The sequence below is a fragment of the Centruroides sculpturatus genome, unplaced genomic scaffold, assembly GCF_000671375.1.
Source record: "Centruroides sculpturatus isolate CEXI.00-Female unplaced genomic scaffold, Cexi_2.0 scaffold1620, whole genome shotgun sequence".
Taxonomy (NCBI): domain Eukaryota; kingdom Metazoa; phylum Arthropoda; class Arachnida; order Scorpiones; family Buthidae; genus Centruroides; species Centruroides sculpturatus.
Window position 1 is genome coordinate 60,533 of NW_019385785.1, and position 25,450 is coordinate 85,982.

Sequence of the window (25,450 nt, forward strand, 5' to 3'; positions counted from 1 at the left end):
TGTGGAAAAGATAGAAAAAATTCCTGCAGAAAACTATGTAGAAATTTCTAGGCATCTCTTAGATTCCACATAAATCATAAATTTATTAGACTATTATTAGTAGACAATATTAATTGCCTGTTGAAATTTTCATAAATGGTAAAAATTATCAATGTGATTATAAATTGTATAATATATATTAGAAATAATTAAGTTTATTTTAATATAATTATATAATATTATGTAAGTTGTCTTTAATAGTGAAATATAAAATATTTTTTCCATTTCATATTATATACTTAAATAAGAGTTTTGATTTGCAAACTGAAATTTGTAAAAATACAAGGGCAAGTCAAAAAAGGAGGTAGTGATTGTTTCTTGTTTTATGTAGTGGACATACAACAATCAAACAAGTTTTTGTGAGAAGAGCAGGTTTTGTGGGATTAGCAAAATCAACTGTAAGCAGGTATATGCATGCATCTGGTAGCAATGTGCTGATAATGCATGAGTCATCCATCAGCAGTCTCATACAGAAAATGGAGTTGGTTTGTGATGTACACAGAAATTTTGCATCTATCTGTAGAAATCTGCCACAGAAGCATAAAAATGTTGCAGCAAGCATACAGTGAAGATGTTCTTCCGCAATCAACTCCATTTTGGTAGTTCAAACAGTTTAAGGAGGGCTATATTTTGACCATTAAGCATAGCAGTCTAAATACTCCAGCAACCACAGTGAATAGGATCATGATTAACACAACTGCCAATGTTCAAGATCATCAAATAACACTGGATGGACTGGTAGGCATGTTACACATTCTCCATGTTAGTGTGTTCACAATTCTGCATAATCACTTGCACTTGACCGATCTATGCATAATGGGTGCTGAGAGCAATCTCAGATGCCTGAACAGAAGCAGATATGAGTGGAGATGTATCAGTATCAGGAACTTCAGCATCTGATAGCAGAGCACAACCAGTCCTACTTGAATTCCATCATTTCTGGTGGTGAAAGTTGGCTTTACCATTACAATCTAAAAAGTAAACAGGCATGCACAGTCTGGAAATCACCCAGTTTTCCAGCACCAAAGAAGACCAAGGTTGTTCAGTCTGTGGAAAAGGTAATGGCAATTTCCTCCTCCTATTACCATGGAATAGTTTGCAACATACCCAGCATACAACAATTACTGGGCAATATTATGTGATAGTTTTGAAGACCTTGGCCAAACACATCTGATGAAAATGCCCTGAGCTGCATCCATCTGGTTGGTGCCTGCACCACAATAATGCATGCTTTCATGTTGCCAATGGTGTTGTCCAATATTTGGCTCAACAAAACATTGAATGTGTGCTGCACTCTCCGTACAGCCTGGACCTTGCTCTGCATAACATGTCTGAAATTGGAGCTGCAGAGCCAGCATTCCAGCTCATAACTGAAGGCCATTCTGAAGAAGTTGAAGGCAGTTTTGAAGACAATGTGAAAAGACTGGTTTGAGCATGTCTTCTAGGACTGGCAGACATGTAGGCCAATTGCATACAATTCAATGGAGACCATATCAACCTGGTCTCTGCCTATTGTATTTTGTGAGAAATAAAATCATTCTTACTCTTTTTGACTCACCCTCATATTATATTAGTTAAATGACAGAATTCAAACATATTTGAAAATAACCATTTATATATATTTTTCCTTTTACTCTCTATTTTTAGGTGTTGTATTAGCCATTTTGGAAAAGGCTGGCGTAATTTCCCAAATTTATTCCAATAAAGGTATTTCTATGGCAAGTGCAGGGACTGTTTCTGCAGGATATCAGAATTTTCTTATTTGTATTGAAATGTTTTTTGCTGCACTTGCATTACGGTATGCCTTTCCATATCAAGTGTATCAAGGGTGCCATACTGATTCACAAGGAAGATCAGTTACAATGCAGAGTATTTCCAGCAGCTTAAAAGTATGAATAATTTTTTAATTTGATAATTTCTTTAAAAAATTCAATTATATTTTATCCTTATCCATCATGGATTTTTTTGTGGTTATAACATTGTGATTAGCATTAGAAATATTTCTCATGTTTTATTTCTCTTAAATTACATAAAAATTAAATTAAAATATCTTGTACTACTACATAACATGTAATATAATATAGAATTTTTATGTAACTAGTATAAGAAACTTATACAACTAATATATATATATTTTAAGTTTTAAATGTTTTTGAATGCTCTCTACTTCATTTTTAAGATTGTATATAAAATAGTAATTTTGACATGTAAAAATTTTATGTAGAACCTCTAAAGTCACTTAACCATGATATTTTTTAAGATTATTTTCAGAACAATTAAAATTGGCTTGAAACAATTGAAGCTTGTTATTTGTGATTCAGCTATATTCAATGAAATGACTAAATCACAAATAACAACATGCAGTAATCATAGACAGTACCATATTTTTATGCATAAAATCTGCAGAAAATTGTTAGAACAAAAATAAAATCTTTAACTCACTCCACTGTGAGTTAAAGATTGTTTCTGGGAGCAGCCATTCCCTATAAGTGTAATTGCAATTTAAAGTTTGCTATATGACCAACATATTGCATAACCAACCCAATCCCCTTTTTAAATTATATTTTAAAACACAGCCCATGGTTACAACCATGAAAATATGATAAGTCATTTCTGATGTCTTGTTTCTATCAGGACCCACATCTACAGGTCAAGAAAGCTACTTTCTCATCTCTTATTTAAATATTTTCTATTCTCTAATTCTTGGATGAATATTAATCCATTTTTAATATTACTCTATATTATTAAGTTTATTTTTGTTATTATATATATAGTTATATTTCTGATATTTTAGTATTTTATATTTTTGGAACATTTGAAATTTGTAATGCAATTAGAATTCTTTTTAAAAAGTTGTTATCTATTTAAATCATTGAAACTACAGATCTGATAGAGACTAATAATGATTTAAAAACATTTAATTTGGATAAACTGATGACTTTTTTAATTACTTAATATCTATTTTTGTATATTTTTTTAAAAGTTTTTCTGGAAACATTTAAATGTAATTCAATTAATTAGTTTTTTAACATAATTTATAAAATTGAAATGAAATATTTTGAAAGTCACTAAACAATTGTTTTTATATGCACATAAATTATAAATAATTTGGCCAAGAATTTTTGAATGTTTGTCTAATTACTATTCAGTTTGTTTACTGTTTGATCCACCAAAGAACTTATCAAGAAGAAAAATTCAATTTTCTGTTATGTAAAACTTTACATTGGCTACTTTTTAAAAACAACAAATAATCAACTTGTTATTTATTGTACTTAGAAATGTAATACAACAGCAAAGTTAAGGACTTATTGCTTTTTCTATCATTAATAAAACAACTCCGAGCATTTAACCTTTACACTTATATCCTATAAGGAATTGTTCTTTGGATCAAGATTTTAAGCCTTTTATGAATTACCAAGTCATTTTATTATAATTATTACTACTATATAATTTTTTAAATGAGTTTTGTTTAGTTTTTTCATATCTTTCCAATATCTTATTTTTAACCAATATAGTAATTAAATTTAATTGCATATATTATAAAGTATTGAAACTTTAGTTGCATAAATGTATGTTTGTTTTTATAAGCATACTTGAATAATTATTTAAAGTTAATATATGTAACTTTATATTTTTGTTTAGAAGCATTCTCAAATATTTTAGTTAAAAAAAATTGGAAGTTTTAATGATTTTTTTGTGATTAATTTGTAATTTTCACAGAAATTTGTTTTGGTTATAATTATGTTAGAATTCATTGTTCAATTCCATTGAAACTGTAAAACAAAATAATTGTTAAGTTTTTGTTGGGCTGCAATTTGAAAAAATTGTAGATTAATTTATTAATTCCTTCAGAAATCCATCAGCTAATGTTAGTATCTAATTTGGTATATTGGATTGATGAAATTAATTCAAATGTTTGCTTAATGTTAAAAAATTAATAATAATGAAATATGAAACAGTTAGTTAGTTATAACTGTTTCAACAACTGTGTCCAATAATGCAACCTGTATTAGGTTGCAATATTGGATATAGTTAAAGGTATTTGATATCACTTGTGTAAACAAAAATACACATACCTTATTTTTCTAGCTCATAACAATTTCTGCCAAAAAGTCACTTATCAGAAATTGTTACAAAGCGGTTAGAACAAATATTCCATACATCTTTTTCATCATTCCCAGTGTTCTTGTATAGATACATTATTCATATCCTACTAGAGTGGCAGCATGGAGAAAATAATTTAAACATTTTCTTCAGTCGTATTACAACTTCACATAAATTAAGACTAATTGTTACACAGAAACACATAAAAATTCAAGGGAATTGCTTGTGGGTTCTGCAAGAATATTAGTAGTCACAACACAATTTCTTGGCCTATTTTATTTGAATAAATTAAAATGTTTGGCAATTTAATAAATAAGTAAAATTTGTAATGAATATTTGTGGAATAAAAATTAATTCTTCTGAAAAAGAATTAATTTTTATTCCACCAAAAAAAATCTGATTTTCCAGAAGAAAAAACATATAAATTGCATCAAACTATTTTAATAGTAATTGAATCCAGACAGGTGAAAAAACTCCAGGAATTATTAGGGAATGGTCTTTCCAGATACAGTGTCAGGCCCTGTCCCAATGTGGGCCTAGCCAAACTCACAATGGGGCAGCTTTATAAAAAAATAATGTTAGTTCTGAAAATTGAATATGTTATGGCTTAACAACAATTAATTAAAAAAGAATGATTTAACTACTTAGTCATAATTAAATTAAATACAGATAAGTAAATTTCAACTTGTAAATTGAGTAAATGGTTTGTTAATATTTTAGAATAAATAAGTTAGAAAAATATTATTTAATTTAAAAAACAAACTTTGTCATGAAATAAAATTATACATATTATATTACAGGAAACTATGAACCCAAAAGATATTATGAATGATGCCATACATAACTTTCATCCTCAGTATCAACAGTATACTCAGTATACTGCACCTCCGCCACCACATCTTGGTCCATGGTCTAATGTACATGGAATGAGAACAGGAAGTGTGGATGACGATAATGGCGATCGCAGTAGTCGTTGCCCCCGCCGCGGTGGAAATCCGCAGAACCGTCAAATTCCAACTATAAGTCAACAATATAATGAAAAAACTACTTTATTAAGTTCTGATGATGAATTTCAATAAATGATCACGCAAATCGTTAAATTACAAATAAATTATATAAAGCAGCACATCGGTGTATAAAGAAACTGATGCATCTGATCATGTTGGAATATAAAATTTAAGTATATTTAAAAGCACATTTATTGAAACTTCCAACTTAATCTGTTTCACATGTATCAGATGAAGTGTAAACATAAAATAAATCTACAACTTAAGTTTTTATTATATAGCCTTAAATATACAAAATTATTTTATGAATAAAATTAAAGGGACACAAATATTAACTTTTAAATTTTAGTTTATACTGAGCATTTTCTCATATGTATATGCTGTGCTTTATAATGTAATCAATATCTTTTTCATAATGTTATCTAATTATTTATAAAATATTAAGTATTTAAAACTTTTTTTATTTACTGTAATCATATTTATTATGAAACAATGTTTATAATTTATATTGCTTCAGCAAAATAAAATGAAAAAAAAACAATGCTCTGCTGTGATCATCTATTGTATGTTTATGAAAATGTTCTTAACCCACAAAAGTGAAGGAAAATCCTGTTTTTGTATTAATATTGTAACTATAATTGTGTTTTGGATGTTGTTACTGATACCTTTTATGTAATTAGAATTGATTGATTGAATTTTATATGTATTCGAATATTCAATATTCTTTTTTGAGAAGCTATATAATCTGAAGATGGTTTTTTAAAAAAGGCCGAAAATATTTAATTAAAAATTTTTCTGGATTATTAAGGTGAATGTTCTTAATTTTTAAAATGTTTTATATTCTTACTATGTATTAGCTAAGTTTTTCTTTATAAAATGATTTGCAATGTGTTAACTAATTCAAAAAATTGAACATTTATGTTTGTCTTGTTTTTTATATTCGAATGATCTCTGAAGCATTTGTCTTCAACTGCTATTTGTAAAATGCCGAAAAAACGTGACAGTCAGCTAAAAAGAAATCGCATTATAATGTCCATTTCTGCACATATGAAATTTTAGAATAATTGATGTTAGCAGCTATGAGATTTTTTTTAAAAAATCAGTATAGATATGTAAATATGTAGTTTTGCTGAGGAGTGGGTTTGATGTGTGATTCATATTTTTGTGAGTAAATACATATATATAAATATATATATGATAAGCTTGAATATCCACCAAAAATTATAAAAATGGCATCTACTTAAGTTGTCCCATCTAAACTAATTGGAATAAAGAATAGTTACGTTAATATCTTCCTCACAAATAAGTGATTTCATCAAGCAGTTCCCTAGTGCCAAGTCGGTTGCTTCTCTGTCACATCTATGTTCTATGTTCTACAGCAATGTTGCCTTTATAAAAAAAAAAAAGTAAGTAAATAAATTAATAATGAAATCAATAGAATGACAAAACTTTTACAAACTTGATATGCAAGCCGCTAACTAGTTTGTAATAGTAAAATTGCCTAAAAAAAAAAAACGAAAATATAATCGTACCTGTAACACAACAATTTGTTTTGTTATGGAATATATTTCCAATGTTAGTTGTTAATATCTCGGGTACCCAATTTATCAATTGGGATTGAGTAAAGAGTTCCACTTGCATGTACAGCAACAATTGATGGTATTCAATGAAAATTAGTATTTTTCCAAAAGAATTGTTTCGTACACAATTATTTAAGTTTTATGTAAATAACACTAAATTAGGATCATATAATAATTAAAAAAAATGTCAATTATGTATTGTTGAAGAGTTAGCTTGCTTTCTTTTATTATTTTACTTTTTGTATTCAGTTGTACAGTTCCAAATACATAATAAGTATTGTAATTTGTGTTTGTTAAATCTGATTTTTATTGTGCAATAAAAGTTTTTTTGGTCATTCTTTGTTTCAATTAAAAAAATTGTTTACTTTTAAATCCAGAAACAGATTGAGAATTTTGTTGATTAATGCATCACAGATATTAAAATATATTGCTTTTTTAAAACCTTGAATGTAATAAAGTTCAAATTAATTTTATATTGATGTTTCAAATTAAAGGTTTAAAAGATATCCTGTATTTTGAGAATTGATCAATTTTTATACACAATTAACATGGTATAAAGAATATTCAAAAATTAATGATTTCCTGGTTTATATCACCAAAAGAGGACAGCATCAGAAATATTAAAACTTCATCAATGTACAAAATACATTTAGTCTTTATATGTATTATTCAAAATTTTTATGAATTGAACATAATTCAATAATACTAAAATAATTTCAAATTAGAAATTGATAGCTGAGAACAATTAGTTTTTCCTATAAATTGAAGTAAAAGCTTTGATGATTGAAAATTAATCAATCAAATTGTTAAATCTCAGAATGTAATGTGAACTTTAAGATCCACAAATTTGATTGATAGGCTAAGACAGGGGTCGGAATTAGCGGCTCTTCGGACATAAACTCCAATTTCACCTCACCTCATTTCACCGCAGCCTTATAACTTATGCCTTTATGAGATAGAGTCGTACGCTGTCTGCACATGACCACACTCGCGTTGATCAATATGTGTCGCATAAGAGTGGTAGCATTTGAAGCATATCTGTATGTATAACACATTGAACGCGTGTCCGTCCATCCGTGTAACATTATGCCAAAAACGTCCACTAAAGGCACCCCTGTCGTGTGTCGTATTTCGCACATTTAAATTAATATGCGGCTCTCTGGTACTTTTGTTATCTTGTTTTCATGACAATTTGGCTCTTCTCACTTGACAAACTGCCGACCCCTGGACTAAGACAACAACAGTGATGTGCTAAGGGGAAGTAAGATGTCTCCTGTAAGACTTTTATGAGAGATTGGTCACTAGGAGTAAGACACGTGAAAAAACACTACATGACCAGCCTGTTGGTAAGAAACTGTCAGTGTTCAATGGATTTACCCACTCAGCTATTTGAAGTTTTATCACTGGTGAGTCGAAATTAGAATTTAACCGACCGCGTTCTAGTCGGCAAATTGAAATGTCCGCTAGTGATGTGGCGCTACAATATTTTGTATGTCTTGGTTACTTTAATATTATTTTTACGTGTTTTAGCTAGAAACACTGGCTCGAACATGAAAGGGAGCCAGTATTTGAACGAGGCTTAATTTTCTAATTTTTAAAGATACAATAGCGACGATTATTATTTTTTTAAAAAATTGTTAGTGTGGGGGCCGAGAGGCCCTATACGATAATATGTGATATATATCGTCATCGTCTCCCTTGCCGTTTGGATTGCCGAGCGGTAACAATCAACAACGTGTGGAAGCAGTTGAGTCAGAGATAGATGCTTCGTTTACAAACAACACAACCGTTTATACTCGTAAAACACGAAAGAAGCTTACAAGATTTCCGCGATCTTGGAAGTTCTGCGGCGGTTGCGGCCGCTGGGTCTTCCTCTCCTTTCCAAGACAGTCCCATTTGAAGGAGTGTCCCTTGTTCGCGAATGAACAATTCCATCACGTCTCGACGACTCCAGGACGATGCGGTCGACTTCCGTTGATGGAAAGATGTCGATCGGAGGTCGGAGATGGAGACGAAGATGGGCGCGAGACACACACACAGCAACAGATCCGTCACTTGGAACTTTCGGGAGAAGAAGCCGTCGCGTCCTTGAATTTCCGGGGTTTTATCCGTTTTTTCTCAGATTCCCCTTTCCGATTGGTCTCTCATCGTCACCTGATGGCAATTCGAAACCTTTCGGGGGCGCGGGAGAGGTCAAAATCGAAGTTTAATTCGATCTCCAACCGGAGATGGTCGACGGACTTACATTCTTCTATTGTTTAAAAATTAGCGTCTCGCTTTCATAAAATAAAATCTATTTCTAACTACTATATTTTTTTTCTCTAAAACAATTATTTTAACGCGAATTTTAGTGAGGGTTCGGACCTGTCCAGAGCCTCACATTAGGCTTAACATCGATGAAAATTCAACGCGAAGTAGATTAATAGCGATATACTATCAATAATATACTAATTACATGGGATATATTAATATACTGTACTAATAATGTATTTTTTTATATTTTTCGGTTACCCGTTTTTTTCAGTTATCCGACCAACCCTTGTCCCCAATTGAGTCGGATAATCGATGCTCTACTGTAATTCGTTTTAGGATCAAGTGCCCTCAGAAATTTCCAAAATTTACAACTTTTCGGTGACTCTCGTTGAACTGGAAAAATTTCTGTCTTTATTACATTAATAATACGAAGAAATCAGTCTCCACTGTACTCGGCTATAGACGGTTCGGTTAAGCTTTTGTTTAAGAATAATTCATACAAGAATATATAAAAAATGTGAAGAAGATTTAAGCAACACACAGTTTGGGTTTAGAAAATCTTGTGGAACAAGAGAAGTTCTTTTTGCTTATAGAATTCTGGTAGAAAGAAGTTTAGAAGTTAACAAGGATATATACGCCTGTTTTATAGGCTACGAAAAAGCATTTGATAGAATTCTGCATGATAAATTAATAGATATACTTAGGAAGAAAGGAATTGATAGAAATGAATTGCAAATTATAACAAATCTTTACTGGGAACAGAAGGCCAACATTTTAATTGATTCTGAATTATCTGAAGAAATAGAAATAAAAAGAGGAGTAAGGCAAGGATGTATTTTATCGCCTTTACTTTTTAATATTTATTCAGATGAAATTTTTAAAGAAGCTTTAGAAGATATGGAACACATTAGGATTGTAATAAATGGGATGAATGTAACTAATATACGTTACGCTGACGATACAGTGGTTTAAGCAGAAAATATAAATGATTTGACAATACTAATGGAAAAGATTAATTCAATAAGTAAATTATATGGACTTCAGATGAATTATAAGAAAACAAAGCTACTTATTTCATGCAAGAAAAATATAGATAATGTAACGTTGCAGATACAAAACAGGACAATTGATACAGTTTCATCAATTAAGTATTTGGGGACTATCATACAGGAAGATGGCAGATGCATTAAAGAAATTAAATCTAGAATAGAAAATGCAAGGGGTACTTTTATCAGAATGCAGAAATTTTTCAAATGCAATGTTTTTAATTTACATCTTAAAATTAGAATGCTAAGGTGCTATGTGATGTCAGTTTTGTTTTATGGAGTAGAAACATGGACCTTACATAAAAATACGTTAAACAAACTTGAAGCATTCGAAATGTGGTTATATAGAAGAATTTTAAAAATATCTTGGACAGATAGAATAACAAATGATGAAGTTTTGGAAAGAATGGGGAAAGAAAAAGAAGTTTTAAATACAGTTAAAAGAAGAAAGACGGGGTATTTTGGCCACATCATCCGAGGAAGTAAATATGAAATTTTGAGAAATATTTTAGAGGGAAAAATCTGTGGAAAGAAAAGCCCAGGAAGGAGAAGGAAAAGTTAGTTAGGTAATATATGTGAATGGAATAATAAGAAAGCAAAAGAACTCACACGTGAAGCACAATTGAGATTGTTATAATACTAGTCCTACATTCAGAAATGAATATGGAACCAGAAGAAGAAGAAGAGAAATCAATCGAAAGTTCAGTATTTTAAAAGTTATTCAAGAAAAATCATTTTACCTAAGCTTTTTGGACAGACCTTAGTGAAGAATGCACTATTGATCAGGATAAAGCTGCACAGAGAAACTGTTAAAGACGCTGGCTTCTCTAAGGCTAAATATTTTATTGGAAAAGATAGAACTACTAAACGGGGTAAAAAGTTACCAAAAATAGTTCAAACAAGATGTGATATAGATTCTAGAATTGGCTTAAGAAACAGATCCTTAATGCAAGATTTAAAGATCCCCAATATGATATTAGTAAAAAGCAAATATAGTACAGCTCTAACATAATATGCAAGTGAGCAAGAGGTGTCTCCACAATGGACAAAAGCAAAGTTTTCAAAACACACATTTGATAACCATAAACTAAGAATCATGGAGGCATTTGAAATATTTGCTGCAATATTAACAACAAGCAATTATTTATTGTGACATCATCACAATGCCTGCGAAGCTGCAATTTTTAATCATATGTTTAATTTATTTCATTTAAAATATATGCTCTTCACCTCAAATTAGTACTGTAGTGTCTTGCTCCTGTAAAGTCATACATTTCTATTAGCAATGGAGTCATACTGGTCATCTATTAACTACTTTCAGAGGAAAATTTTCTGAATTGAAATAGCATGACTGCTGGTTTGCATGGGAAGTTCATTTATAGTTAATCGGGCCTCGAGCTCTTGAGGTTTCCATATGTGGTCTCCGATTTTATCCATTTAATTCCATTCTCGACATTAAGGAAAGACAGACGGATAGACAGTTGACAGTGGGAAATTATAGGTTAGTTCAATCAAAAATCTATATTCATATCTATGGTATAGTAATCTATACTAGAAATCCCCTAAAAAATAGCAGCAATCAATAAATAATACACATGTATTCTTTTTAATACATCTAATAATAAAAATTTACATTTCGCCAAATAAGTTTATTTTTAATTTTTATTTGTTTGTAATTAGTCATTTAATTTGTTAAAACTATATTAATATTTATGAAAATATATTATTTATTTATTCAAAAACAATTATGTCAAAGAAAAACATCATTATTCCAAACTTTAAATCTGCTACAGATGTTCGATATAAAATCTGCTTAACTGACATAACCACTGAATGTAGCCAAAAACATTTGTTTTTAAACAGTGAATGCTGGAAATTGAGAAAAAGAAGAAATTAAGGATGAATGTTTGAAAAGCTTAATACAATCTATGCCAAATAAAACTTGTAAAGCTATTCTGGCCAAAACAGAGGTTACAAAGTATTAAACTATTGTTTTGTTAAGTTTGATATAAAATTTGCTTAGAATCACTAAATCATTGTTATGCAAGTCCTATGTTTATACTTTTGAAACAGTCAAAATGTGAAAATCTGGTAACATTTTTCCTCTGTTATTTATAAAATTTGAAGACATTATATGAAATACTTGTAAAACTGTTTAAGATAATTTCAAAATATATTATTACCAAGTTTAAAAATGTTAAAAATTTGGATGTGCCTATACTTTTCAAACACACTGTGTTATATAGATCATACAAGAAGAGATCTAGATAATAATATCAATGTAGGGCATCAAATGACTACTGAAAGTATCCAGTAAGATGTCTTCTTAAAAACACTTATGTACAAAAAGTCTATATTCAAACCAAAATGAAAACTTCCATTAGAATATTAATAGTTTACACAGCTTATTACCACAATGAAATTGTGCTTAAAAGTTTATACACTAGCATATACAGTATTTTAATTTTCTATTTAATCAAAAATATTTTGGAAATTTATTCAATTTTGATAAGCTGAAACAAACTACAGTAGAGCGTCGATTTTCCGAAAGTCAATCATCCGAAAGATTTCCAGTCGGCAAATTTAAATTTTCGCCAGTGCTGTGGAGCTTCAATCTTTGGCTATGTCTTGGGCTACTCAAATATTTTACGTTTTTGATACTAAATTAACATCTGAAGTATAATTTTTTATTGTTTTTATATTTTTCAATATATTTATTTTGTTTGTACAAAACAAAAAACTAATTTTTAACGATACAAAAGTATTTGTTAGGCTTAACATCGACGAAAATTCAACGCGAAGCGACACGCAACGGATAAAAATTTCAACATCGGATACGTTAAACTATTTTTTCGTACATAAATCGGTTATCCGAAATATCAGTTATACGAACAACCCGAGTCCCCAATTGATTCGGAAAATCGACGCTCTACTGTACCACTATTTTAGTGGACCAGCAAATTTACCACTATTATAGTAAATTTGAAATTTAATAATACAATAAATATAAACAATAGTGAAGTTCATTACTTCAAGTTTTCTTTGTTTCTGACAAACATACTAATTTTACAAATACATAAATTACCTTTATCTTCTCGACATTCACCCAGACTCATAGGAATACGATAGGTAGTGGGATCGTCTGAATTAAGTATAGAGACTAGTAAATCCTCATCAATTTCACGAGGTTCTGGTAACAGCAAAAAGTACACCTCGATTAACATACAAAACAAATTTTTAACTTTTGTCTTAACATCTTAATGTATATTAGTTTTAACTAAACATTTTAAAAGCAAATAAGGCACAATATTATACACTAGTTATTTCTTATATATGAAGATCACGAACAGTTCACAAATGTCATACGTATTATGATATAAGTCTACTATTAATTACTAAGTCTTTAAAAAATTTACCTCTAGAGAATAGCAAACATTTAAGAACATTTTTCCATCCTCATCATCTTTTATCTTGATACAGAATCCAGCAGATGGCCGAATGGTTTTGCATATTCCCTCCGAACCACCAGACGACAGAGGAAAATTCAGTTGCTTCAATTCATCGCTGGTCTACGTAGAAAAAACCAAATATGAATTTCTACGGTATTTAAGCAAGACGTTTTATAAATTACTCAAAAGACTTCACCAGTGACCACAAAATTATAGATGACACACAGTGGTCAAAAATTTGTATCTGAGTGAGTAAAAAGATAAAAACTAAAATGTCTCTACACAATCACGAGTGCAGGAAAACAGAGTTTTATTCCATAAACAACAGAGTTCCATCATCATTTTTCTTATTAAATACATATTATATGTAAGGTGTTAAAGGTAAAAACTTGCTTGAACAGACAGCAATATTCTTTGAGCAACAGCCAGAGGTAATTCAAAGTTTGAAGAGAAAGAATGTATTTAAAGTATCATTTATCATGCTTTTAATGAAGGAAAGAAGTAAGAAAGGTATAAAACTTTTAAATATAGGATTTCTACTAATTTTTTTTTAAATTCCATGATTTTCCCTAACCAACTATGTACAAATTCCCTGACCCTCATGTCCCTTACAGTACAGCACATTGAAAAAATAAAACAGGAATTAACTTACTATGCACATACGCTATTGCTTCCTTGACTTTTTAATTAGTTATTTTTTCTCATTTTTATAATTGCTGAATTTAATAATTCAGTAGTTAAAAATAAAATGTTTTATTAAATTAAAATGTTTATCTTGTAATCCACAACCATAAATCTACATTGCTTTGAAAAAAGACAAAATCTATTATTTATTATTTAACAAATCCTGTATAATCCATGTCATCATTATCATCATCATCAACCGTTATCAATCCACTGCAGGATGAAGGTCTCCCCAAGCCTCTTCCACAATCTTTTGTTTTGAGCACTTCGCTTCCATGTTGTGCCAAGATGCCTCTTGATCTCATCAACCCACCGAGTGTGAGGACGTCTTCTTGGTCGTTTTCGATCTCTTGGTATCCAATCAAGAACTTCAGATGTCCAGCGATGGTCAGTTCTTCTTGCAATATGTCCAGCCCATTTCCACTTGAGGGATTTTACTCTAGTGATGATATCGGTAACTCCTGTCATTTTTGTGATCCATGTTATACGTTTCCAATCTCTCCTTGTTATGCCAAGCATACATCTTTCCATGTTCCGTTGCGTAGTCTGTAGTCTTTGGATCACTGGTTTTCTAAGAGTCCAATTTTCTGATCCATAAGTGAGAACTGGCAAGACACACTGATCAAAAACCTTGCATTTCAGGCACAGGGACATCTGTTGATTTTTCAACACTATACTATTCCTACCAAACACTCCAGACAAGTTTTACACGTCTGTTTATTTCCTCCTTGATGTTGCCATCCATTGATATTCTTTGTCCCAGGTAAATGTAAGCATCTACCTTTTCCAATTCCATGTTATCCACTAGTAGTGTTTCTTCACATACAAAACTGTTGTACTGTACATAATTTTTGTCTTGTTCAAGTTCATCTTTAAAGCAACTTCTTTACTTTTGTTTGCAAGTTCTTGAATCATGTCCTGGAGCTCTGAAGGCTATCAGGGCTATCTGTAATGATGGCAATGTCGTCAGCAAATCGAAAATGGATTAGATAATCTCCATATATCAGTACACCTTTATTCTTCCAGTTCATTAATTGAAAAACACTTTCTGATACATTTGTAAAAAGTTTTGGAGAGATAGTATCACCTTGTCTCACTCTCTTTTCAATTTTAATATCAGTATGTCGAAGCAAGCAAACTTTTGCGCTTACCCCTTCATAAATGTTCTCAAGAATTTTGATGTACTTACGTAGCTTCGATACCATATGCCTTTAGTGATGTAATTACAGAATCAAAAGCCTTTTCAAGTCAACAAATGCAACGCATAGTGGGATTTCGTATTCGTTCGACCTTTCAATGAGCTCTCTCACAACCTAGTGTGCTGTATCCACTCCTAAATCCAGCTTGTTCTCTTGGTTGGGCAAGGTCCAGTTGTTTTTGTAGGTGATTTGTCAGTACCTTAGTGAAAATTTTATGTCATCAGGAAAAGACTGATAGGCCTGTAGTTCCTAAGGTCTTCTATTTCACCCTTTTTATGAAGTAAGATTATTATTAATTTTTTCCAGTCTTTGGGGATTCTGCCACTATTAAGACAATCTGTAAAGAGTTTCGCAAGTATAGTTTCAGTAGCTTCACCTGTGACCCGTTCATCCCGCTAGATGGCGGGCGTTTTTTATGGTTTTTTATTGCTAATATTTAATTTAGCAATAAATATCACCAAAAAACTCCACCATTCAAACTTTCAATGCTAAGTTTACGGGAAACGTTTTTACCGTTTATTGGCTTTGATAATCCTGTTTTTACGCCTTTTTATGCTGTAAGTAGCTGTTACCCGCGACTTCGTCCGCAGAGGTTTCGCAAGCAAACCCCATTTACCTTCAATATTTCAATAACCACAGTAATTGTTATATAACACCTACCGCTGAAAAAAGTATCCGAGAATCAAACGAACTATTTTCAATTTGATCAATTTTCTAAAACGTTTACAATCGTTCTATGATCGAACCAATATGCAATAACAAATTCGAATTTAAAACGGTTTGAACATTTTAAAAATCGAAATAGATAAAAATATTTATAACAATGTCTGAAATGTTATTAATTTAATAAGTACTGTACTCGATGAAGACTAAATCCTCTCCCTCTCCCCCTCCGAGAAGAATTTCGAAAAATTCATTCTTAGTGTGCATTCTCATGGCGTACCCTACTAAAACGCAGATAAAACAAAAAATCGCATCTAAAATAGTACAGTAGAAGCCATTTTTCCGGTTAAGCATTAATCCTCTCCCTCTCCCCCCGCAAGAGAATTTAGAAAAATCCCTTCTTAGTGTGCATTCTCATGACGTACCCTACTAAAACGCAGATAAAACAAAAAATCGCATCTAAAATAGTACAGTAGAAGCCGTTTTTCCGGTTAAGCATTAATCCTTTCCTTCTTCCCCCCGCGGGAGAATTTCGAAAAATCTTTTCTTAGTGTGCGTTTTCATGACGTCCCCTAACTGTCTACCAAATTTCACTTCTTTAGGTTAAGCGGTTTGCTCTGGGCGATGATGAATCTGAGTCATTCAGTCAGTCAGTCAGGACAAGCAATTTTATATATTTAGATTGATCATTTCTATCATATAATGAAACCCTCAATCTCCCCGTTTAAGGTTCTCAATGACTTTTCCTTTCGACTCAACTGATCCAGTATTTCTAGATGAGTTTATGTCTCTCTATCGTCGCTTTCAATTAGACTATCAATTTTACTAATTAATTTCGTCACACTAGCTCTTATCGAAGTGCATTTTTTCTTTAATTTCTCGAGTTGATCCATTTTAAAGTGTCTACTACGTAAAAGGAACAGATAAATTCCTCCTAACTTGGATAGGTGACTTAATGAAGTTTAACCCAATCTTATTTGCTTGCGAAGTTGTCTCTGTTTTCTTCTTGATCCGCCTTGACGGACCAGATGTTTGTCGATCTTTAATGGACTGTAAAAATATGAAAGTACTGCGGTTTTGCAAAAAATAACGTTTAATGCGGAATGAAACACTGATACAAAATGGCCGCTACAAATGACCGTTACAAAACTAGTCTCGTTTCCAATTTTTTAAATAATTTTTTTTTACAAAATTATGGTGGCGCTTGGGGCGCTAACAGTATGTTTTACACGTAGTCATTTAAAAAAATAATCTAGCAACAAGTTGCTTATGTTTCCCCCGCGACGTTTGGTAGCGCCATCTGTTATCAAATTTTATTTACATTTTTTTATATTTTTAACTATTATAGAATTGTATAAAGCTTATTATTGTGATTTGGTATGGATTTTCTAAGCATTGTAAATGCTAATAAGAAGTAAAATCGTCATTAAGTCTGACCCTACTTGAAATACACACGACCACGTTTATTTCCCCATTGTCGATTTTTAGTCACCAAAATTTAGCAGCTGTAATCCCTTAATAAACAAACTTTTTTTCCAAAATTTCATAAATACTTTGACAATACTGGAGTTAATAAGCTTTAAAGAGGTAGAACAAAATCGTGCGTGTATAAGTAGAGTGGATTTTTTTTAAACACTATGCAGATCACACCGCCGATATTTTCTAACACATATCTTGCACTTCATAAAGTTTAAATATAAATTACATCAGGCTCGTCTTTGGTACGTGCGAGACCCGGGCCAAGGAAAGCTCGAAGGCTCCCTTAAGGAATTCGCAACGGAGGGTTTACCTGTTCCGACATATTTATTTCTGTTTTATGATAACGAATTGCACTAAGAAACGTTCTTTTTCTTAATTAAAATACGAAAAAAAAAATACCGAAGTACAATATTGCATGATAGGTTGTTCTATCTTTCAGTCGTAAATATTGAGTCTGATTTATTAAACGAATTGAATTTCGATGATTTAGTTAATGATTTTGTTGAAAAAAATTTAGAAAAAAATATACTTTAGATTCGTTGTAACACATCTCTGGTAAAGTTATCAGTGTACTGTTCTTGTGATGTGATCAAATCCTGGAAGCAACTCGCCAGGAATTTTTCACCAATGGATATATGAATGGCCTCGTTCCCCATCACTCGGCGGACCAATTGTGAGCCTGGCCGAACTAATGAATGAATTAGAAAAGAAGACCCTCGTAGTGCCCACAGGGTAGATTTAAAATATAACTTTTAATAAATTACGAATCTTGAAAAAACAATTACATTTCAAATGTAATGAATGTTATTTTCAGCATTACTATCAAATTTCATTGATCTTAAAAGGGTTAAATATGTACTATCGTGATCTCCAGATGTCACCAATGCAAGTAATGTCAATTCTGTTTTTAATTTTTTTAATTAAAAAATTTAAATTTTGTTTTTAATTAAAAAATTCAAGTAATTCAACTTAATTGAAAATTTGTGAAAATACACAATTATAAATGTTAACATTTTCATGAACTGGGTTAGAAGTAACATTTTTTCTATTTTTTAAGAAATAGTAACTTAAAAAATTGCATATTTTTTGTTTAGAGAGGCTATAAAATATATATATATAAATATTTTAGTTTTTTAATGCAAACACGTAACATTTACATTGCAATGTATTATCAGATAATAAAATAATTTGGGAAGGTTTTTAGTTTAAAATTTCGTTACAAGATGGCATATATGTAACCTTAATCTATATGTAAAAATTTAATCCATAAAATGTTTAATTTTAAAATATATTGCTATTTAACTCTACTTTGTAAAACATTCACTTTATGAAACATTTTAATTTAAGAATATATAATGTGTAGTTTCAATAGCAAGTAACAAAAAAAAATTAAATAAAAAATTAAATTGAACTTTTGTCCCTATCTACTCAAAAGGATTCTTAATACAGATAGTAGAGCAGCAATACAAACATTGCAGCAATTTAAAGATAGTAGCCAGATTGCAATCGAAATAAAGCAACTAATAAGCATTCATAATATCAAAATTAAATTAAGATGGGTTAAGGCCATGTGGGCATTGCGGGTAACGAGAGGGCGGATGCCCTGGCAAAAGAAGCCACAAATAAAGAAGTTATTTCCTACGGCAAGTTACCAGTGTCCTACATCAAACGAATACTAAGGCAAGAATCTTATGAAATATGGCAAGAGCGCTGGAGCTACAGCGNATATATCTCAAAGCGCTCGGCTGACGCCCGCAAAACGCGCGATCGCATGTACGGTAACATGGCAGCACATATATCTCAAAGCGCCCGTAAAGCGCTCGCAAAACGCGCGTTTTAACAAAAATCTATAAGCGCTCGCAAAACGCGCTTGGCTTTTGAGTGTGTACGGCTACATAGAACTCTTGGTTCTTATAAGCGCTCGCAAAACGCGCGTTTAAAAGCGCTCGCAAAACGCGCGTTTAAAAGCGCTCGCAAAACGCGCGTTGAAAAACGCCTAGTGTGTAAAATTGACCGGACAAATGAAACACCAGAGTGTCGCCTTCGCGACACTCTGGTGTTTCATTTGTCCGGTCAATTTTTGTTCTATCTACTCTAGATGTTACGAGTATAAGTGTCGTCGTCGGTAAACCCACCTCTTACCCGTCGCCGGCCTTTGCAACACTTTTTGTAAGGTAATGTTAATAGTTGTACTTATATTAATTTGTAGTCGTTTATATCGGGTGCAATAATCAAATGTCTATTTATATTTAGATGTCAATTAGGTAATTTTCAATGTATGTAGTAATGTGTTTACTTTTTCGCAAAAACGGAAATAATTGCTTATAAAATAGTAAGGTGGAAACCGACTTTATCAAGGTATTTTTTAGCTGTCTTTTTCATTTTCACGGGGTAAATTTTTCAAAAAGCGATGTATTGTTTGCATTTTAATTGCGTACTGCGTATTAAATTTAAACTTTTAATTTTTTTTTCTCGGCTAATTATTATTATCTTTATTATATCAACTGATGTATATTATATTTGATTTGCTAACAGGGTGGTTTATCTATTACTTTTAACTGTAGTATAGAAAAGCACGCAACTCTATGGAATATATTTGAATGTTTTTTTAGTTTAGTTGATCGGTGTGTAGTCTATATACTACTTCGACTATTGAGTTTATTTTAATTATACTTGTTACGTATTATTGAATTTGTGTTTCATTTGTGGCCCTTATGCCAAAGTGGTATTTTTGTTATGCAGCAACTGACTTAGTTGCTGCCTACCAAAAATGTGTAATGTTTTTGTGAACATGAAAATATAGTTATATAATTTATTATAAATAATCCAAATAAAATTATATTATCAAATGTAAAATAACAATTAAATATCGTATATAATTATCTATTATCGTTTTATGTTAAAATTTAAAATGAAAAATTGAATTTGAACTTATTTGAGATCATGTTAATGTTATTTTATAATGTTAATTAAATTTTTAATATTTAATGTGCTATTTTATATTTAATTTGCATGTAATTGGTGAATTGATGCTGAATTATTTTCTAAGATTGCCACCTGATTAATTAGGTGATTAACTGCCATAATATCCCTTAAACGAAAGGCCAGAAAACCTTAAAAGCACCCAAAAGATAGCTTTTAATAAGTATATGAATATAATATCCTACTGAGTGGTTTTAGAAACATTACAAGGAATTGTTTCTAGACATATTTATTTAGACCCTTTAAAACTTGCTTTTTGAAATGCTAAATGATTGGGAAAACTAGCATTATTTTAAAATGATATATAAAATTAATGTTTTCTTTACAATAGGCAAAACATGCTTATAATGTATTATACGAAGCTATTTTTCTGCCTATTGCCGACTGCAGTTGTATTTGACTGTGTTTTGTTTTCATGACAACTATAGAACAATCTTTATTTTCATATATGAATTTTTGCTTTTTATGCTATTACTTATTGTAATAAAAAATATCAAAGTTTAAAACAGCTTTAAACAGTCGAATACGGGTGCCATTATGCTATATACAGTGTGCCGTAAGTGTTTATGTGGCAGTTGTAATAAAAATAAATTGTTCAATAGGTATTTAGAGTAGCATAAAAGTAACTTTGCAATTAAAATTTTCATTATAATGAAATTAATTTTGAATGCAAAAGTTCTTTTTTTTTTTTGTATTAATATATCATTTAAGTCCTTACACATGTATTGTATAAACTTATTAATGAACAAAATTAAATTTGTAATAGCAATGTTATACACAAAACAGTATATCTAACAATAAAAATATACAAAAAATAATTTTGTTAACCAGTAGCGTGTTATTCTATGGGCAAAAAATGCAATTGCCTGGGTGGGCCTCCCTAATTCAGATTCAAATGGGCTTTGTAAAGCTATAACATGCCACTGTCATTAACTTATTTCAATTTTTTTACTTTGTTTTATGATTCTTTCAAGTTATGAAAAGTTATGAAATAAGATTTTGGCTACATATTAAGATTTTTGGACTGCAATTTGTAGACCTATAAATTCTCGATCTGTCTTTCCTTAATTTTGAGAAAGGAACCTGACACGGAAACCTTAAAGGCAGAAGGCCCCAATTAACTATATAAAAACTTCCGATGCAAATCGGAAGTTGCGTTATTTCAATAAAAACTTCCCCTGGAAGGTGTTAGAGATATGACTGGCATAACTGCATTGTTAAAGAAAAAGTGTGATGTACAGGGGCAAAGCCACTACTAATTTGAGGTGGAGAGGATATATTTTAAATTAAAAATTGCAGCCCAACATTGTGACAATGTCACAATAAATAATTGCTTGTTTTTAAAGAAAACTATTTGGTAAATAATATATTATGATAGACTCACGTTAGCATCGCTAGCTGTGAAATAGTCTTTAAGTATTGACGTTAACCAATAGCTGACCAATGGTCAATTTTGTCCTCAGAGAAAGTTATACACCATATCAATTGTTAAATTTCACTGTATACTTCATTTTAAAATTGACGTTTCTTTTTTCTAATAATTTTCATGAATTTTATCATCACAATCCTGGAAATAATGTCATGTTAATAAATAATTTTGCTGGTAAAGTTTTAAAAATTATATTTTGTTCAAACAGTAATAATAATTCTTACAGTTAATGGAAGGGACATCACCATTAACTAATATTATTTAGTATGATGTATATACTTTGAACTAGAAAAAAGGTTAATGGTAGTCATTAACTTTGTTTTCCTACACCAGGGTTGGAGAACCTGTGACATTTTGTGCTTTCTAATGCTACCAGACAAAATATAGTGTGATAAAATTCATGACATGTGCCCATGCTGCAGCATTCTTGTCAACAGCTTTCTTTACATTGATCCTTCTGTAGACATAGTTATCAATGTTGCAAAAAATAATCAAGATTCAGCCTGTACAGTATGGATTATTCCAAGAACAGCTGCAGAACAGCAGTACAAAGTACTCAACTTGCACATTTTCCAGTTGGGACTCAAACCAAGCAGTTGTCATTTGACAGCTGGACTCTACTTTTGTTTCATCTTTTAATCCAGTTTACAGTTCAACTATTTATTAAAAATGCTCTGCATCATTCAATCTTGGCAGTTTGCAGTGTGTAGAGTACACATTGTTCATATAATACAAAATGCTCTTGATGTTTTTGCAATGATTAAGGGTCTCACATTCTCCATATCCATTTCATGTACAGTGGATATCAGTACGTGATCATTATTAAGATAAAAGGGATGAAAGAATGCAGTGTAGTGTAATGTGAGATCATTTCTTACCTGAGGTACTGCAATAAAACATGGCAGTAAATCACTATTTAGAATTTTTGCTTCCTCTGCAGCAGCCCTGTTTCATCAGGATTGAAAATGTAATCTGTACTGTATTTAAAAATTGTATCTTGTCTGTAGGCCATACACATGCTATGTGCAATGAAACAGCAATGTTTCTCTGCATAAAGATTTTGAGATAATTCTACTTTTCACAAAATCCCTGTAAAAAGAAGGAACTGCCCATGAGACAGTGGCATGCTTGAACATCTTGAAACCAGATGAAAATAACTTTCCGCACATCCTCAAACTGTGTGCTATGCATTTTATTCCTGCTGGATTCAACATTAGATCTTTTTAACTTTTTTCAATGTTGAATAAACTTTTAAAATCATTTGACAGAATGGAAAGGGTGATGCCAAACTCCCTTGTAACATCTAATTTTTACTCAGAATCAACTTTTGTAGAAAGAAGCATTTACTTTGGCATATTTCATTATGAAGTCTGACAAGATTACTTTCAGTGACTGATGGATCATAACAGCATAGTAATGTATATTACCCATTTGATACTAAAGTAGTNATGGATTAGGTTTTATTTCTGACTTTATTCGCTATGTTTACAATTCACCAAAATGTAATTGGGGTTCCATAATACCACCTTCTCCTCTACCTCGTTGGCTGTTTGTTCCTCACTTCGCTCATCAATTCTCATATATTACATCGTTGTTATAAACCAGGGGTGGCCAACAGTTTTTGCCCTCGGGCCGAACCGGAGGCTGCTCTAAAAAGTTTATGAGGTGGTGCGAGATCTCATTGTGGTGTCACCCCGTAGAGACTAAATTCTATATAGAGATTACAGATACATTTTCCACATTATCAACGTTTACGCTTTATCAACGTTCTACGCTGTACTTAAGAGATTTGTAATGGAGGGTTAACTCTAACCGGACAGCGAGTTGCTGGCCTTTTTTTTTAGGCGTTAGAATCTTTACATATATAACCCATTCAACGGGTGTCTGTCCCGTAACCGTTTGATAACGGACACTAGAGGCGCCCCTATCGTGTGTCATATTTCAAACATTTAAACATTTAAATTAACAATTTTAATTCTTATTTAAATTAATAATATAAATTTTTATTATTCATTTGGCCAATAAATTATTATTTGGTCAATATAACAATATAAATAATTCAGTATATTTGTAATAGGAATTTATTATTTTAGGGGCTTATATCTCTCGAAGGGTCACGAGTAGGGGTATGGTTCCTTTGACTTTATTGTTGGTACAGGGGTCTACGGTTTGGGGGTCTCCACCTCTTCATTCGGAGGGTAAGTCTTACCATTCGGACTTTAACAGAGCTGTAGAGCATATTGATAGGAACAAAAAGGTCAAAGGAACCGTGCCACGTGGAAAATTGTAAAGAACGCCTACTAGGGGGCGTCCCGAGCTACTAGTTTTACACTGATCTATTCTGACTTGAGTAGCTAATATTGAAAGATTAATCGCGGGCCATATAAATCTACTACACGGGCCACATTCGGCCCGCGGGTCGTATGTTGGCCATGCCTGTTATAAACCCTTCCACTAATTCGGTTTTTGTTTTGAGGTTGTTTGATGGTCCTCTGAATTATAGCAATGCGAGTGAGAAATGTCTGGCAGACAAGTCGGTCATGAAGCTAAGTTTAAGTTACAATGGTTTTTGTGTTTCCAATAAACAATACGAAATTTTGTTTTCTTTAAATTCTTTGGAAATAAGCCTAATAAAATTTTAAATAGAATCACACATTTACACGTCCATATAGATTTAAAATTTCAAATCATTCCGTGTTTAGATTGTTAACGGGTTTAATTATGTTTTACTGTGCAAGTTATTCTATTACAGTCAGCCACCAAGAGGCGCTTCATGTAAAGGTTATGTTCTGTAGGTCATTTCAAAATCGGAAGATTGTTAGTTACTGGTTTTCTTTTCTTCCATTTTTAATAAAGTTATTCACTTTAGTTATCTCTGCTAATTAAGTCGTGGAAAATACTTTAAAATTTTTGGAAATTTGCAAAGAAATTTAAATTTTTATGAATGAAAAGGACCAGAATGTTCCTAAATTATATGATGGACACTGGTTTTTGGATTTATGTTTCATTCCAAATATCACAATAAAATTAAACGAACTTAATAAGCAACTTCAAGGTGAAAACAAATTGATCACAGACTGTTATCAAAATATAAAAGCATTCATAGAAAAACTCAAACTTTATGAAAGTCAGTTAATTAAAATCAAAAATTACAATTCATCGTCCAAAATTACATAAATTTAATAGTGACAAAAACATTTTTCTAAATATGCACAAGAAATTACTAATTTACTAAGAGAATTTCAAAAAAGATTTTCATATTTAAAAATTTATGAGAATATATTTAACCGATGTGACGGTTGATCGGGGGTCGGATAATCGATGCTCTCCTGTAGTTAGTTAAAAAACAAATGAGTTTTAAGTTTAACATATTTAGATTTTTACAGCTATGGTGAGAAACGTTTAAACTTTATAACAACCCTGTCTCGTCCTTTGAGATATACTAGTGATGAGACAAAAGAGGCATTTGACATTAACCGGTATCGGCACCCTCGGGATTTGGCAAGCATGCACTCACCGCACACCTACCAAGACCG

General features: G+C 31.3%; 2 protein-coding genes across 2 annotated transcripts in view; one reads left to right on the forward strand and one right to left on the reverse strand.

The window, feature by feature from the left end:
- Positions 1-6,709, forward strand: part of LOC111642114 (transmembrane protein 184B-like) — a 32,270-nt gene extending 25,561 nt beyond the window's left edge. The window contains exons 7-8 of the mRNA XM_023388395.1: positions 1,687-1,928; positions 4,944-6,709. Of these exons, the coding sequence (XP_023244163.1) occupies positions 1,687-1,928; positions 4,944-5,222 (521 nt within the window). The 3' untranslated portion in view covers positions 5,223-6,709. The remainder of the gene's footprint in view (positions 1-1,686; positions 1,929-4,943) is intronic.
- A 6,265-nt stretch (positions 6,710-12,974) lies between these two features.
- Positions 12,975-14,081, reverse strand: LOC111642117 (PIH1 domain-containing protein 1-like). Its single transcript, XM_023388397.1, has 4 exons — positions 14,076-14,081; positions 13,446-13,598; positions 13,115-13,241; positions 12,975-12,997 (listed from the first exon to the last, which is right to left on the reverse strand). Exons 1-4 carry the CDS (start codon positions 14,079-14,081, stop codon positions 12,975-12,977), a joined length of 309 nt encoding a protein of 102 aa, XP_023244165.1.
- Between the last annotated feature and the right edge of the window lie 11,369 nt (positions 14,082-25,450).

Excerpts from the sequence above, each read along its gene's own strand:
- LOC111642117 (XM_023388397.1), bottom strand. Across the intron at positions 13,242-13,445 it reads ATGTTTGCTATTCTCTAGAG|GTGTACTTTTTGCTGTTACC; the intron begins GTAAATTTTTTA and ends ATGTTAATCGAG. Across the intron at positions 12,998-13,114 it reads TGAATGTCGAGAAGATAAAG|TGGTAAATTTGCTGGTCCAC; the intron begins GTAATTTATGTA and ends TTACTATAATAG.